This window comes from Pongo pygmaeus, chromosome 9 (genome assembly GCF_028885625.2).
Source record: "Pongo pygmaeus isolate AG05252 chromosome 9, NHGRI_mPonPyg2-v2.0_pri, whole genome shotgun sequence".
NCBI classification, from domain to species: domain Eukaryota; kingdom Metazoa; phylum Chordata; class Mammalia; order Primates; family Hominidae; genus Pongo; species Pongo pygmaeus.
The window spans coordinates 83892812-83909857 of record NC_072382.2 but is presented as its reverse complement, the minus strand read 5'-3'; the positions used below and the strand labels follow the sequence as shown (position 1 = coordinate 83909857).

The following is a 17046-nucleotide window of genomic DNA, read 5'->3' as shown; positions in this document are numbered from 1 at the left end:
AGTGAGTGAAGTAGAGCATTACAGAGGCTGTGATAAAAATAGGTACAGAGTATAATGGAGGCACCAAGAAGGGAGAGGTTTAGTTCTTCCCAACTTGGAAACATAGGCAAGGATGGCCTTGAAGAGGAGGTGATATTTGAGCTGAGTGTTGTAAAAGATGAGTTGGTATTCAAAGGCATTAGTGGAGTGGGAGAGGAGTTGGAAAACAGTGTTTCAGGGTGAGCAAGGGCAAAGGGGAAGAAGGAGCCTGGTGTGGTGGGGAATGGTTTTCCTAGGCTGGAGCAAAGGCAGCAAAGAGGAAGCTAAGATGGTAGATGGAGAGGACTTTGCATACCATGCAAATGACTTCGGTTTATTTCTATAGCCTAGGGAGTAATTGAAGAGGTTTATTCATTTATGAAGGGGATTAAGCCCAAGAGAGAAATTGTTAAACACTGCAGTTAGTAGCTTAAGAATATTTTATGATCAGATCAAAATCATATTTCTTCTTTGTGTTATTAAACTGTCATTTTATGTTCATATTCTGACTCTTTCCCCATTTATCTTTCTAAAATGACAGGTAGTGTGCCAGTATCTGAAAAATCCCAATGTATCTGATTCACTGCTGCTGCAGAATATTTTCCAAGCTCTGAATGTATATTACAATTATTCGGGCCAGGTGAAATGCCTGAATATTTCAGAGACAGCAACTAGCAGTCTGGGAACACTGGGTTGGAGCTATCAGGTAAATATGTATAATCTCCCCAAGTGGAACTTACTTTTCACTGATATAGTTGTGCTGTAAAAAAAATCAGGGTACACAAGATTTTGTCACCTAACCTGGATCCAGTTTTGGGCTCTGTTACCTTATGCTGTGATACTATGGACAAGTTTTCTTGTTCATTCATTTGTTCATTTAATAATCACCAAATATATATTGAGTTCTTACTATGTGTCAGGCACTCCTCTAGGTTTCAAAGATACAAAGATAAATAGTACATGATCAAATCTCGTGTACTAAAAAAGTAAGTGATTAGTATTTCAATAGATCTTGATAAGGAAGCATTTTATAGACATATAAAAGAAAGGGAGTCTAATTTGTCCTTCATCTTGCACAATGAGACTAATAATAATAAACTTTCCTTCCAGAGTTGTTTTGAGGGTTAAATATGATAATAAATGTGAAATCAAGCAGTTTGCTATGAAGGGATATAATCCTGACTTCTGTGCCTTCTTGGCCAAGTCTTTTTAAGAATAATGAGAGATTATATGGCACAGAAGTAAAGAACAGGGCTTTGAAGCTGCCTTGCCTGAGTTCAAACCCTGCCTTCACTACTTACCAGCATTATGACTTTGTGTAATTTATTTAACCTCTTTTTGCCTCATTTTTCTAATTGGATTCTCTCTTGGTTTGCTTGTTAGGCCTGCACAGAAGTAGTCATGCCCTTTTGTACTAATGGTGTCGATGACATGTTTGAACCTCACTCATGGAACTTAAAGGAACTTTCTGATGACTGTTTTCAACAGTGGGGTGTGAGACCAAGGCCCTCCTGGATCACTACTATGTATGGAGGCAAAAACATCAGCTCACACGCAAACATTGTTTTCAGGTGAGTTTTTGCTGTCCAAAGAGAAACTTCAGTTGGTGGAACATTTGTAGAATATCTGAAAAAATACAACCAGGGAAATGCTGGACAATATAACAATATAGAATACAACAGTGGTACCTGTCATGTTTTCCTATGCCTTGAAAGATAGGATGCTGAGAAGAGATAGGATTTTTTGCTCTATTACCAATGTGCTTTATGAAAGTCTTAAAAATCAACAGCAACGAAATTTTTTAAATATTAAAAAAACTCTCCAGCACAAAATAAAGCATCATCTGTTGTTCTTAATTTGTCTTATTATTGTTATGTTGTTGTTGATGGTAATAAAAAATTTTCAGTATTCAACACTTTTAAAGTGCCCACTTCATTCTGTTCCAAGTACTAAATGAGGCACTTTAAATAAATTACCTGGTTAAATCCTCACAACAACCCTGTGAAGTAGTTTTTATAGCCCCTTTTTTACTGTGAAGGAAACTGAAGGTCACTGTGTTCAATCACTTGCCAAAGCTCATCCAGCTTTGTTTTAGTTACTAAGTGATAAAGCCAGCTTTCTATCATGGTCTGACTACAAATCCCATGTTTGTTTTTTTACATTACACTGTTCCTTAAGAAGTCACATAGTTGCCACTAGTTCACATTAGAGTTAATTGAGCAGACTCTATGTGTATCTGACTGGGCCTTCAAAATTTCTGTGTTTTAAGTTGAACATTAGGTTGTCAGCTATTAAAATAGCAACGAATTAATCAAGAATTTCCCCAAGTCTATATAGAAATAGGAGATACCACTACATACCTGTTAACCAGAGCTATTTTTAAAATTGTAAATGTCATTCTTTTAGAAGTTCTTTTATTTGTTTTAGTTTTTATTTTTTGAAAAAAAAATCTGTTAAAACTTTATCTTGCATTTTACAGAAGTCTATGAATGATTTTTAAAAGGCACCTCCTTACCCCATATCGCATTTCTCTGACAGTTGTTAAAGCAGGCAATGGATATATCACCAGCTTGAGCATTGGCATCTTGCAAGGATTTCAGATCAACCAACTACTCACCAAAGAACTTGGCAGCTTTTTAATCTTGTTTTTAATACAATGGTAGATCCAATCTGATGGCAAACTTATCCAGCCAAATCTCCACAACACAATTTGCAAAATTAGTGATTAGCAAATTGGTTAGCTTTGGCATGGAGCTGTGCTTATTTGCCCCTGACAGCCTGGTGTTGATACTGGCAACAGAACATTGAGAAGGACAACTTTCACACTGTAAGAAATAGAGTTGGGTACCCTTCTGCAGGATTGTGTCTGCTAATTGGCATGTGTGACATCACCTTGACAATTCCTTGATGTATCAAGGGCTAGTTTCCTCCAGCCCTTTTATGAGGCACTACTCTGTTCATAAGGGTGGAGCCCCATAACTTAAATGACATATTCCTTGATATATCTCCTCAAGACATTTTCTATTTCTATTGGAATCTTCCTTTGATTACAAGTTGGTTATTACCATCTGTAGAACCACTTGTACCCAATTCAGCCAACAAAAATGCAAGGAGGCTGGGTGCAGTGGCTCACTCCTGTAATCCCAGCACTTTGGGAGGCCAAGGCAAACGGCTTGCTTGAGCCCAGGAGTTTGAGACCATTCTGGGCAACATGATGAAACCCCATCTCTACAAAATATACAAAAATTAGTTGGCATGGTGGCATGTGCCTGCAGTCTCAGCTACTCAGGAGGCTGAGGTGGCAGGACGGCTTGAGCCCAGGAGGTGGAGGTTATAGTGAGCTGAGATTGCACCACTATACTCTAGCCTGGGCAATAGAGCCAGATCTTGTCTCAAAAAACAAACAAACAAACAAAACCCCCCCCAAAACCATAAAAACAAAACAAAACAAAAAAAAATGAAAAAAATGCAAGGAGACGTTTGGGCTGTTGATGTAATAGTTTACAGATATCCATAAAGTTGATGAAAGGAGTTTTCTTGGTTCCTACTTGGATGACCTGTGGAGGTTTCATGGTGAATTTCCTTTTCTTTCAAGCAACTATATCTGGATTCTTTCCTCTTATAGTGTTGAACACATGATCCAGTAGCTCCTCATATGTGCAGTCTCTTTCTGACCTACCTCGCAGGGCCTATCTGATTACTGAATGAGACAGCATCGTCTTTTTTGCTGTCTTCATCTTCTAGAGCTGTGTCTTTTTTTTTTTTTTTTTTTTTGAGGTGGAGTCTCACTCTGTCACCCAGGCTGGAGTGCAGTAGCACAATCTCTGCTCACTGCAACCTCCGCCTTCCGGGTTCACGCCATTCTCCTGCCTCAGCCTCCCAAGAAGCTGGGACTACAGGCTCCCACCACCATGCCCTGCTAATTTTTTGTATTTTTAGTAGAGTTGGAGTTTCAACCATGTCAGCCAGGATGGTCTCAATTTCCTGACCTCGTGATCCACCTGACTCGGCCTCCCAAAATGCTGGGATTACAGGCATGAGCCACCACGCCCGGCTAGAGCTGTGTCTTTAGTATTCCATCCTCATCTGTGAACTTGACGTTCTTCTTTTTATTGCCAAGCATAATGTCAAGGTCCTCCTCTGGTTCATCTGGTTCTTGAACATCACTTTCAACCTTAAGATCCTTTACAACTTCTTCAGCTTTATCAGTATCAAATGTCTTTTTTTTCTCCTTTTTCTTCTGATTAAAGAAGTTCAAGTCATCTAGAACATCAGAAACGTCTTTTTTCCTACTGTCGTCTTCATCGGCTTCTACATCTTTGTCCTCAGCTGGTTCTGGTTCCACTTCTTGGGCTGGTTTTTCTCTGTTTGTGTATCCCCTTCCTCATCTAACATAAAGGGATTCTTCTTTTTCTTCTTGCTCATAGTAGGATCAAAAACTGTCTCATCCCCAGACATGGCTGTGGCTCAAGTGGGCTCAGCACATGGGAACTCGGACAGCCCAGCCCCAGGCCCCTGGCAGCATCGCTGCTCCTGCCAGCACCTCTCCAACCACTGTGCTCTACAAATTCTTTTAAATAAGAGTCAAATTTGGCCTTTGGTACATAGCCAAAAGCTTTTAGGGATGAGGAGAGCTGTTTGCCTGGAAGTTGACTCTGAGTTTAGGCTAGTGGCACTGCCCACTTTGCAAAAAAAGGCCTCTGACTTATTAGACTCATTCTATTTTCTTTTTTAATTTTTAATTTTAATTTTTAAATTCTGGGGTATATGTGTAGGATGTGCAGGTTTGTTACATAGGTAAACGTGTGCCATGGTGGTTTGCTGCACCTATCAACCCATCACCTAGATGTTAAATCCAGCACGCATTAGCTATTTTTCTTTTTCTTTTGAGATAGAGTTTTGCTCTTGTTGCCCAGGCTGGAGTGCAATGGCATGATCTTGGCTCACTGCAACCTCCACCTCCTGGATTCAAGCCATTCTCTTGCCTCAGCTTCCCAAGTAGCTGGGTCTGCAGCTCACCTGGCTAATTTTTGTATTTTTAGTAGAGATGGGGTTTCACCACGTTGGCCAGGCTGGTCCCAAACTCCTGACCTCAGGTGATCCACCTGCTTCAGCCTCCCAAAGTGCTGGGATTACAGGCATGAGCCACTGCGCCTGGCCTTAGCTGTTTTTCTTAATGCTCTCTTTCCCCCCACTCCACCCACTGACAGGCCCCAGTGTGTGTTGTTCCCCCTCCCTGTATCCATGTGTTCTCATTGTTCAGCTCCCACTTATAAATGAGAACATGCAGTGTTTGGTTTTCTGTTCCTGCATTAGTTTGCTGAGGATAATGGCTTCCAGCTCCATCCATGTCCCTACAAAGGACATGATCTCATTCCTTTTTATGGCTGCATAGTATTCCACCCAGCAGGATACCTGTCCCCAAATAAAAGGCAGGACACTTTAATGGAAAACTTAAAACTACTTTTTGTTTAATTTCCTTATGTTGTATTCCTTGTTCTCAACAGGATTCTTCAAAACTATACTCTTCAGCTCAGTCTTATAAAGTGACACTTAAGCAAATAAGTCTGCTTAGGATGTTTAAAGAAATTGTGCCAAATTTACGGTATTTGAAATAGGAAAACTTGAAAGAACTGAGAGAGTTGAAAAAGACCTAAATATAAGCCTTTGGGTTTGTCTTAGTCCACCAGCACTGCTATAGCAAAACACCTGAGACTGGGTAATATATAAACAGCACAAATGTATTGCTCACAGTTACGGAGGCTGGGAAGCCCAAGATGAGGATGCTGGCAGATTTGGTGTCTGGTGACGGCCCAGTCTCTGCTTTCAAGATGGCACCTTAAGGCAGCATCCTTACATGGCCGGAGGTGGAAGGGCAAGAAGGGACCTCAGCTAGTTTCCTCCAGTCCTTTTATAAGTATATTAGTTATCCATTTGCTTTTTTATGTTATCTTTCTCAGATTGTCAAAGTGATGATGATGATCATCATCATCATCACTGTCATCATCATCATTGGAGAAGGGGGCATATTTTGTGAGAAAAGTCAGTGGGTAGGAATTAGAGCTCCATGTAAGAAACTTTTAGCTCAGTGTAAGAAAGGACTTTCAAGAAGAGCTATACAAAGGTAGAATGAGCTGTCTTGAGTAAAATTACTTAAGCTTTTTTGATTCTCAGTTTTATCCTTTGTGAAGTGAGAATAATAATACCACTTACCCCATAAGGTTGTTGTGATGCATTAAAAGAGTTAGCCCATTAAAGTACTTGGCCCAGATCTGGCAAATATCTATTCCACAGATATGGCCACAGAACATAAAGGGAGTATATACCCAGGAATGGGATTGCTGGGTCAAATGGCTCTAGATCCTGGAGGAATTGCCACACTGTCTTCCACAATGGTTGAACTAATTTACACTCCCACCAACAATGTAAAAATGTTCCTATTTCCCCACACCCTCTCCAGTATCTGTTGTTTCCTGACTTTTTGATAATCGCCATTCTAACTGGCATGAAATGATCCCTGAATGTCCTTTCTCATCCTCTTTTTCCTTTTTTCCTTAAGATTCATACCTTCTCCAAGAAATATTCCATAAGGGAGGATAGTTTTCCACCTCCCCCTTACTTCTAGTAGCACCTGTAAATACCGCTTATCACTCCATGTGGTAGTTATCTGTTTGTGTTTCTATCTGTCCCATGAGATTGTGAATTTATCACTGGCAGGGACTTCATCTTAATCATCTCTGTATCTTTAGCATCTGCTACAGTGACTGGCACATAATGAATGCTCAATAAATGTGCCTGTTGTTGATAAGGATGATGAATGAAATACACAGCTCAGGAAGGCTTCAGAGGCATGTGAAAGTTTAAAGGCAAGACTGTGTAAAGATGCTGGTTTATCTTTTAGCAGTGGCAAGTCTACTTTTACAAAGAAATCTTTTTCTATAGTTTGGTAGGTATGAGAAATACAATGCAAAAATTAAGTAATTAAAAAATTCAAAATTCTCCTACTTTTCTGAAGAAAGAGCACTCCCAAAGTAAAAGAACAGCCATAGGTGTGTCTGTTCTGTGTACTTCATGACCACTAGCTATAAAACATTTCTGGTTGCTGAGTAAGAAGGTGTCCAAGCATAGACGTGGGCAAAGACTTCATGACTAAAACACCAAAAGCAATGGCAACAAAAGCCAAAATTGACAAATAGGATCTAATTAAACTAAAGACTTCTGCACAGCAAAATAAATTATCATCAGAGTGAACAGGCAACCTACAGAATAGGAGAAAATTTTTGCAATCTGTCCATCTAACAAAGGGCTAATATCTAGAATCTACAAGGAACTTAAACAAATGTACAAGAAAAAAACAAATAACCCCATCAGAAAGTGGGCAAAGGATATGAACAGACACTTCTCAAAAGAAGACATTTATGCGGCCAACAAACATATGAAAGAAAGCTCATTATCACTGATCATTAGAGAAATGCAACTCAAAACCACAATGAGATACCATTTCATGCCAGTTAGAATGGCGATTATTAAAAAGTCAGGAAACAACAGATACCAGAGAGGGTGGGGGGAAATAGGAACATTTTTACACTGTTGGTGGGAGTGTAAATTAGTTCAACCATTGTGGAAGACTGTGGCAATTCCTCCAGGATCTAGAGCCATTTGACCCAGCAATCCCATTCCTGGGTATATACTCAAAGGATTAAAAATCATTCTAAAAAGACACATGCACATGTATGTTTATTGCAGCACTATTCACAATAGCAAAGACTTGGAACTAACCCAAATGCCCATCAATGATTGACTGGATAAAGAAAATGTGACACATATACACCATGGAATACTATGCAGCCGTAAAAAGGATGAGTTCATGTCCTTTGCATGGCCAGGGATGAGCTGGAAACCATCATTCTCAGCAAACTAACACAGGAACAGAAAATCAAACGCCGTATGTTCTCACTCATAAGTGTGAGTTGAACAATGAGAACACATGGACTCAGAGAGGGGAACATAACACACCGGGGCCTGTCGGGGGGTGAGATTTGGGGAGGGATAGCATTAGGAGAAATACCTAATGTAGATGATGGGTTGATGGGTGCAGCAAACCACCATGACACGTGTATACCTATGTAACAAACTTGTGCATTCTGCACATGTATCTCAGAACTTAAAGTATAATTAAAAAAAAAGAAAGTGTCCAAGGAGCCCTGTGGAAGGTAACTTAATCTTTGTTTCCAGGCTTCTTTCCTTAGGCTGCCTCACATGAATCCAAGTGTGATTGCTTTTCTGGTTGGGAAGTTTAATCTTTAATTGTTGGATTGGAGATTTTTCAGTTAAGGCTTTGAAGTCAGGTAGACCTTGATGCCATTTTTCTTCTTCCCTGAATTAGCTGCATGGCCCTGGGCAAGTTGCCAATTCATATTAGTTAGGAATAATAATGAGTACCTAACAGGGTTATTTCAAGGAACAAATTATTGTGGAAGTAAGCAACAGAGATTTTGTCTGTTTTGTTCACTGTGAAGTCCCATGCCCAATCAGTGCCTGATATATAGTAGGCACTCGGTAAACATTTGTTTACCTGTTAATAGTCTTATTACAGCAATTCTGTTTTTATTCCACAATTGTTTTTTGGGGGGAGATTTATTTTCTTTCCCACCTTGTAGACATTATTTTACCAACAGTCATTCTCAGTTATTTTAGTATAAATCCAAAAGCGAGTCCCTGAGGAGCTGGTTAGTTTAACATCATTTCTCAGGCAAATTAATTGTTGCCAGTGACTAAGTGAAGCTCCCTGTTGGGGGAATTTTACCCAGGCATCTAGACCCTCTCATGAAAGCCAGTATTTTTTTTTTTTTTTTTGTAGATTTTCCAATGACTGGTTTAGCTTTCACATGTCTAGGACCAAGAAATTCAAGTCCATGTGCGTCTTAGGTCTCTCAGCAACTCCAAACACTGTTGCTAAGCCACTAGGCTATTTCAGATGACCTTTTAAATCAAATGCAGTTTGCTTATTATGTGGCTGTTGGGATAGCTTCTTTGTTTTGCAAATAATGGAGAGTTTCCTATCTGGGTTGGGCTTGTCAATTTGGAATAATGATAAAGACTATTTGTTAATTTAAGAGAATCCAACTCCTTATGTAGTTTACTTTAGAAGTTTACCTGGTAGTTGAAAACTAAAGCTTCTATTTTACATGAGTGTTCCTTTTTGTTTTTAATAAAACCAAAAAAGTACACTTCTGGAGTGTAGTTGGTTTTTTTTGTTTTTTTTTGTTGTTGTTGTTTTTTTTTTGAGATGGAGTCTTGCTCTGTCACCCAGGCTGGATTGCAGTGGCATGATCTGGGCTCACTGCAACCTCTACCTCCCGGGTTCAAGCCATTCTCCTGCCTCAGCCTCCCAAGTAGCTGGGACTACATGCATGTCCCACCACGCCCGGCTAATTGTTGTATTTTTAGTAGAGGCAGGGTTTCACCATATTGGGCAGGCTGGTCTTGAACTCCTTATGTCAAGTGATCCATCCACCTCGGCCTCCCAAAGTGCTGGGATTACAGGTGTGAGCCACCGTGCCTGGCCAGGACAGGCAATTTTAGATTGTATTACAAACACACATATACTTAATGTACCTAAATGTTTTTTTCTCATATAATTTGTACATTTACATTTTCATGATTCATTTACCTCTTGGTGGTGGTAATACTTATTATGCTTACAGAGTATGGTAATAACTATAATGACATCACACATTTGTGTAGTATTTATAGTTTATTTATTTTCACATATATTATTTGACTTGGGCCTCACAGTAGTTCTCTGAAAGAAGGGTATTATCTTTCTTAAAAAACATTTTTTTTCTATAATCCAGTGAGAATTGAGGTTCCCAGGGGTCAGTAACTTACCCAAAGTCATGCAGCTAGTAAAAATGTACAACGTAGGTCTACTGAATTAATTCATTGTTCTTTCCACTATTAACACACAGCTGAAGGTCAGTCTCTTTATATTTGTATTAATCATTTATATCAACTTTTCTTTCCCTCATAAAAAGTACTGAAGTGATTTACAACGTTTATGAACTTGCATACGTGTATTTATAGCTGTCTATGATGGGCATCCAGTATGAGGCCACAGACAACTAGACACTTTTTAAGTTCATTCAGTAAATTTTTTGGGCCTCCTTTTGTAAGCCAGGTCTGCTTCTAGGAACTTGGAGATGTAGAAATAAACAATATGGACAAAAATCTCTGCTCTCATGGAGTTCTAGTTTGAGAGATAGGAAATGAAACAAGATAGAACTTATAAATATGTTAGAAGGATATAAGTGACAAGGCAAAAAAAGTAAACCAGGGAAGGGGACTATAAAATGTCATAGGGAGGGAAAACAGTTGAAATTTTTTATTAGAGTGACCAGGGAAGACTTCATCAAGGGGTGACTTTTAAAAAATGATATAGAGGAAGTAAAGGAGCTAGCCATGAGGTTGGTGGTGTAAAAGGATTAACCAAAGGCAAAGGACTTGAAAGAGAAGTGTCCCCAGCATGTTCTTCTTCACATGGAGTAAAGTCAGTGTGGCTGGAGTGGAGTTAGTAAGTGAGAGAGTAATAGGAGGTGAAATCAGGGAGGGAGCAGAGGGCCCGAATCATGTAGAAACTTGTTGGTTCTAGTAAGGACTTAGGTTTTTACTGTGAATCAGATGGGAAAACTTGGAACATTTTGAGAAAAGGAATGACATTATCTGGTTCAGGTTTTAACAGGATCAAGTTGCCTGCTCTATTGATATTAAATTGTAGGGAGACAAGAGTAGAGGCAGGAAGATCAGTTAAAAGACTATTGTAGTAACAGGCTAGAGATAATGGTGACTTGGGTCAGGGTTGTACAGTGGAGGTAATACAAAATGGTCAGATTATGGATGTATTTGAAGATATAGATGACAGGATTTGTTGACAGATTGTGTGTTAAACAATGAGAAAATTAAAGAGTGAAACCAAAAAGATTAAAGATTGACATCAAACTTTTTGGCCTGAACAATGAAAAGGATAGACTTCCCATTGACAGAGAATGGAGAAGATGGCAGGAGGAGCCGGTTGGCATTTGGGGAGCATCAGGAACTGCCAAGTGTCTAATTTGACTTCCATGTAAAAATGTCAAGTACACCATTGAACTTCGGTTCTGAAGTTTAGGGGAACAATCCAGGCTACATACATTATTTGGTAGTCATCTGTATATAGGTTGTACTTATAGCTGAGAAGTTTTTTGATGATTTTGCAAATTATGGGAATTATTTTAATGTATTTGATAATGTGGGCTTGAAGATTTTTTATTTCAGGCTTTGTAAACAATACCAGCAAAACGCAGTTTGCATTAAACAAATATCAGGACACACATAAAATGTTCTATAAGTGATTTCAAGTGGTGGGTATAGATATGCCAAGAGGTACCATTCAAGGGGAAAGTGATCTAATACATGCCATGGGTGGAATACTCAGATCCAGGTATTTCAGTGACAGTTTTTTTCCTAAGGAATCTGTTTCCATGAGATTAGGTAGATGAGAGGCAGACCTGGGACTGGAACCAAAGTGTGTCTGATCCCAAAGCTTATGCTTTTCTTACTTTGCAGCACACAAGAGAGTGTAAGCTGTCAACTTCCAACAGCAGTCATGGTTCCGCTGAAATGCGGCATAGTGTAAAATTAAGCATTGGACTAGGGTTTTTAGAACTGTGTTTGAATCTCAGATTTGCCAAGTCAAATGATTTTGGCAAGTCTTTTAACCTCTTTGGGCATTAGTTTTCTCTTTTATAAAAGAATTGTAATTAAACCTACTTCATAGGGTTGTTACAATGAAAAAATGTGAAAGGCTTTGTAAACACGAATGCAGTCTATGCATACTGTGTTATACTAGGGAAAAATTTGATTTAAATAGCTTCAAGAATAAAATGCTTTGGAATAAATTTAACGAAAGAAGTGCAAGATATATACATTGGAAACAAAGACATTAAAAATTGCTTCCTTTAAATGGAAAGACATCTCATGTTTGTTTATTAGAAGAATTAATACTATTAAGATGACTATACTCCTCAAGTTGATCCACAGATTCAATGTGCTCTCTGTCAAATTTCCAGCTGGACTTTTTTTTAAAAAAATAGAAATTGACAAGCTGATCCTGAAATTCATATAGGAATATATGGGACCCAGAATAGCCAAAACAATCTTGAAAAGGAAGAACGAACTTGAAGAACTCACACTTCCTGATTTCAAACTTATTACAAAGCTACAGTCAATACAGTGTGATACTGGCATAAGGATAGACATATAGACAAGTGGAAGAGAATCGAATGTCCAGAAGTCAAACCTTATATGTATGGCGTATTGATTTTCAACAAAAGTGGCAAGACAATTCATTGAGAAAAGAATAGTTTTTTCAACAAATGATGCTGGGAAAACTGGAGATCCGCATGCAGAAGAATGAGGTTGGCTCCCTATTTTATACTATAACAAAAAAATCAACTCAGAATAGATCAAAGGCTTAAATATAAGAGTTAAAATGATAAATCTCATAGAGGAAAACATAGGAATAAATCTTCATGACCGTGGGTTAGACACCAGTTTCTTGGATACCATACCAAAAACACAAACAATGAGAAAAAATAGATAAATCGACTTCATGAAAATGAAAAACTTGCGCTGCAAATGATACTATCAAGAAAGTTAGAAGATAGTCTACGGAATGGGAGAAAATATTTGCAAGTCATATATTTGATAAGGGACTTGTATCTAGAATAGATAAGGCTTTGTAAACAATACCAGCAAAACGGAGTTTGCATTAAACAAATATAAGGACACACATAAAAATGTTCTATAAGTGATTTCAAGTGGTATGTGGGTAAAGATATGCCAAGAGTGCCATACAAGGGAAAGTGATCTAATGCTTGCAATGGGCTGAGTACTTAGATCCAGGTATTTCAGTGCCAGTTTTTTCCCTAAGGAATCTGTTTCCATGAGATTAGGTAGATGAGAGGCAGACCTGAGATTGGAACCAAAGTGTGTCTGATCCCAAAGCTCATGCTTTTCTTACTCTGCAACACACAAGTTAAGAGAGTGTGAGCTCTCACTCAAAAATAAAAAGATATGTAATCCTAGTTAAAAAATGAACGACGATATGACTAGGCATTTTCCCAAAGAAGATATAAAAATGGCCAATCAGCACATAAGATGTTTAAATACCATCAGTCTCTTGGGAAATGCAAATTAAAACCACAGTGAAATACCATTTAATACTTACTAGCCTAGGATGTCTAAAATAGACAGATAATAATAAGTGTTGAAGATGTAGAGAAAGTGGAACCCTCAAATGTTGCTACTGGGAATATAAAATGGTGTAGTCCCTTTGGAAAGTAGTCTGGTAGCTAATCAATAGATTGTTACTATATATTCTAGAAATTCCTAAGTATATGCCTAAGAGAAGTGAAATCATACATCCACACAAAAACTTGTATGTGAATGTTCAAAGGAGCAATACTCATTAGCCAAAAAGTGGAAACAATACAAATGTGCATCAAATGATGAAGAGATAAATCAAATATGATGTATCCATAAATGAAATATTATTTGGCAATAAAAAGGAACATGTACTGATTCATGCCACAACATGGGTGAAACTTGAAAACATTACGCCAGGCAAAAGAGACCAGTTGCAAAAGGCTGCCTGCTATTTAATTCCATTTGCATGAAATGTCCAGAATAGGCAAATCTATAGATTCAGAAAATAGATTCATGGTTTCCTGAGGCTGAGAGCAAGGCAGGAAGATGGGGAGTGACTGCTAATGAGTATGGATTTCTATTTGGGGTGATGAAAATGTTCTAAAACGGATTGTGGTGCTGGTTGCACAACTCTGAGTATACTAAAAACCATTGAATTATGTATTTTAAATGGACGAATTCTGTGGTAGATGAATTATATCTAAACAAAACTGTTCAGAAATATTATTAGGGATGCTGTCTGTGGTTGTATTGGATTTTTTACTCAGTGAAACTAGATACTCAGTTTCAGTGACTGATTCTCTGTACATTATTCTGAATTGTGTTGTGTGAACCAGCTGAGACTAATAACCTAGTAGCATTTCCTTAACTTTAAAGCTAATGTAAAATGAAGATTTTTGTGTAATGCCCAAATTTTCAGATTCCAGATCCTGGTGACATTTTTTAGATCTACCATCCTGTTTCCCAAAGTACTGTACTGTACTGGATAAAAAATGCAGCCTCTTCCTTTACTCCCTCCCTCCCTTTCTTCTTTCCTCCCTTTCTTCTTTCCTCTCTTTCTCCCTTCTTCCCTCCCTTGAGAAGACGGGGTTTCACCATGTTGCCCAGGCTTGTTTTGAACTCCTGGGCCCAAGCGATTCACCATCTTGGCCTCCCAAAGAGCAAAGATTACAGGCATGAGCCACTGCACCCGGCCTGTTATCTCCATTTTACAGATAAGGAAACTGAGTCAGGTAACTTGCATTATATAACTTTTGAATAATGAAATCAGGATTGAAATTCAGGTTTCTAAATTTCATATCCCAGTACAGTCTAGATTGATTTATGGGAACACCTCCTTCAATCATCTCTGGTTCTTTTTTTTTTTTTTTTTTTTTGCACCTGGTTGCAGGAATATTGCAAAACTCCAATATGAATCATCTCTCCATATAATAAATTAAATCCTCAGATCAAATCCCCCAGGTTACAAGTTTATAATTTTAGGTGTTAAACATATAATAGGTTTCTTCTAGCTTATCTGAGTGTCAATATGAAAAACTAACAACTTTATTTTTTCTTCTTTTTTTCACTTGCAGCAATGGTGAACTAGACCCCTGGTCAGGAGGTGGAGTAACTAAGGATATCACAGACACTCTGGTTGCAGTCACCATCTCAGAGGGGGCCCACCACTTAGATCTCCGCACCAAGAATGCCTTAGATCCTATGTCTGTGCTGTTAGCCCGCTCCTTGGAAGTTAGACATATGAAGAATTGGATCAGAGATTTCTATGACAGTGCAGGAAAGCAGCACTGAGAAACTTTTGACTGTTTTCAGTTTCTTCTTTTATGTTCACACCACCACATTCCCATTCACTTTGATTTTCTACATGTAATTACCTTCTTTTGTTTATCATTAGATTTGATGGGGCCGAGGTTGAGATAGAATAGAGGGTGATGACGGTAAGAGCAACTGTCCCATGAATGTGATTTTCTGGGTTCTCACTGTCTTTGCACCACGTCTAGGAAGAATCTTTGTGATAGCTCTCCCACACCATCAGTGGCCCTCATAACTGGAGTAGAGTTCCTGTTTGCTTTTCATAAGAGGTAGAGTCACTTTCTTTGTATCTCTGCAAGCAGAGATTTCTCTTTGGTTTTGAGGTTGAAGTGTCTTTGGCCCATTTGTAAGTCCCCATCCCTACCCTACACAAAGTAAAAGCAGAAGATAGATAAAAAATGATGTAATTGCAGCTGGTAGGATGTCTGGTGCCAATCCAGGAAGTGAGAGCCATTTCTTTTGTACTGGATTTAATGACTTTGAACTGTGCTGTAAATAAATAATACAGCTGGACCTTATACCTGTGTGTTGCTTCTGAAGTTCACTCTGACTCTGGCTGATGGGAATGCTGTGTGCACTGGGCTTAGCTGTTTTTGGAAAGTCCTTTAATTTTTTCTCTTCCACTTGGCAGCTTTTCTTAGTTCTGGGATGTTGGCCACTGTGGTACTGCCAGTAAGAAATCTGGCCTTTTTCTGCTCTATTTCTCTTTGTTTCTAAGGTCAGTTTTGTGGTAATTTGGTTGAATTCTGCCAGTTTAGGAAAATGACTCTGTTTTGTCTTTTTAAATCTGAGCAAGCTTTATGCTGTAATCACTAATTATATTTCAGTAAGAAGCCTTTAAAAATTGATGAATCAGCTATTCCAAAAGTAGAATATAGTAATATTCAGCTTTTAAATTTTTAAAATTTTATTTTCTGATAGTTGTTACTGCTGTCATTAAAACCAGAAGTGTTAGACACTAACAGGCAGGTGCACAAGAACTTTTCTGTATGACTTCCAAAAGACAAGCTGACTAATTCATTCAGGCAGCATATTTGACATTAATAAATGGCCAAGCCATTCCTATTTCCAAGGGGTTGGCTTCTTTCAAGCAGTTCTTACACTGAGACCTTTCTTCAGAAGAGCTTTTCTAGGATAACAAATAGGATCAAAACCTTTCAGGGACACAGAGAGACAGAGAGAGAGAGAGACTAACAGTTTCTACTCTGTTGAAAGATTTCTTCCTCCTTGTTTCTTTTCATTTTCTCTCAATAATTTTTTTTTTCTTCACCCTGCCTTGGGAACATTTTCTGCTTTTAAAAAACTGTACCTTGAGCTTGATCATTTTTAAGGCACTTTTTTTTTCTAAGGGCAGATATCGAGTTCATTCTTGGGATGGAAAGCTGAAATATTTCCTTTACTTTCCCTGGCATCTGGGAGATACAGGAAAATCTTTGTCTTATTTTGGGAGCCTTCAGTTCTCATTGTAATGAGTTATCTGTCAAAGCATTTGGTTACTATTTTTGTTTCAGCATCAGAGAACAATCTATTTGGGTGGGAATTTAAGGGCCAAAACAATACTAGTTTTTATTCTTTGTCAACTAAGAAATTATATAATGCAGGGTTTATGGGCTTAATAGAGGATATTCTTACAATTTATTTTACAATTTTAGGGTTTTTCCCTTGTGTAGAATCTTTAAAATACTTTGTCATTTTATTTGATATTGATTATTTGGATGAGTTACATTATTCTGAAGAAACAAACTGCAAAAAATAGATTTTTTTTTGGCAAGCATAATTGTATCCTATTACTGTATGCGTTTTAGGGATATAGATAGCAGCCTTAATTGAAGTGAGTATAATTATAATATGCTAAAGTTTAATTTTAACGTGAAAAAGAATTGGAGTGTCAGATAAGCCTTATTATTTAAAGCATCCCTCTAGTAAAACTGCACTTTTTACTGACAGGGAAAGAGAGACATGGAGACTTGA

The 17046-nt window shown here is 38.2% G+C and overlaps 1 protein-coding gene and 1 pseudogene across 4 annotated transcripts in view; one reads left to right on the top strand and one right to left on the bottom strand.

The window, feature by feature from the left end:
• PRCP (prolylcarboxypeptidase) overlaps nucleotides 1-15593 on the top strand; it is a 75254-nt gene extending 59661 nt beyond the window's left edge. For all 4 annotated transcript variants that reach the window (XM_054437904.2, XM_054437905.2, XM_054437903.2 and 1 more), the window contains exons 7-9: nucleotides 560-724; nucleotides 1402-1589; nucleotides 14838-15593. In XM_054437904.2, coding sequence (XP_054293879.1) covers nucleotides 560-724; nucleotides 1402-1589; nucleotides 14838-15054 — 570 coding nt within the window. In that variant the 3' untranslated portion in view covers nucleotides 15055-15593. The remainder of the gene's footprint in view (nucleotides 1-559; nucleotides 725-1401; nucleotides 1590-14837) is intronic.
• LOC129007574 (eukaryotic translation initiation factor 2 subunit 2-like) lies at nucleotides 2737-4476 on the bottom strand (annotated as a pseudogene).
• Nucleotides 15594-17046: the final 1453 nt, after the last annotated feature.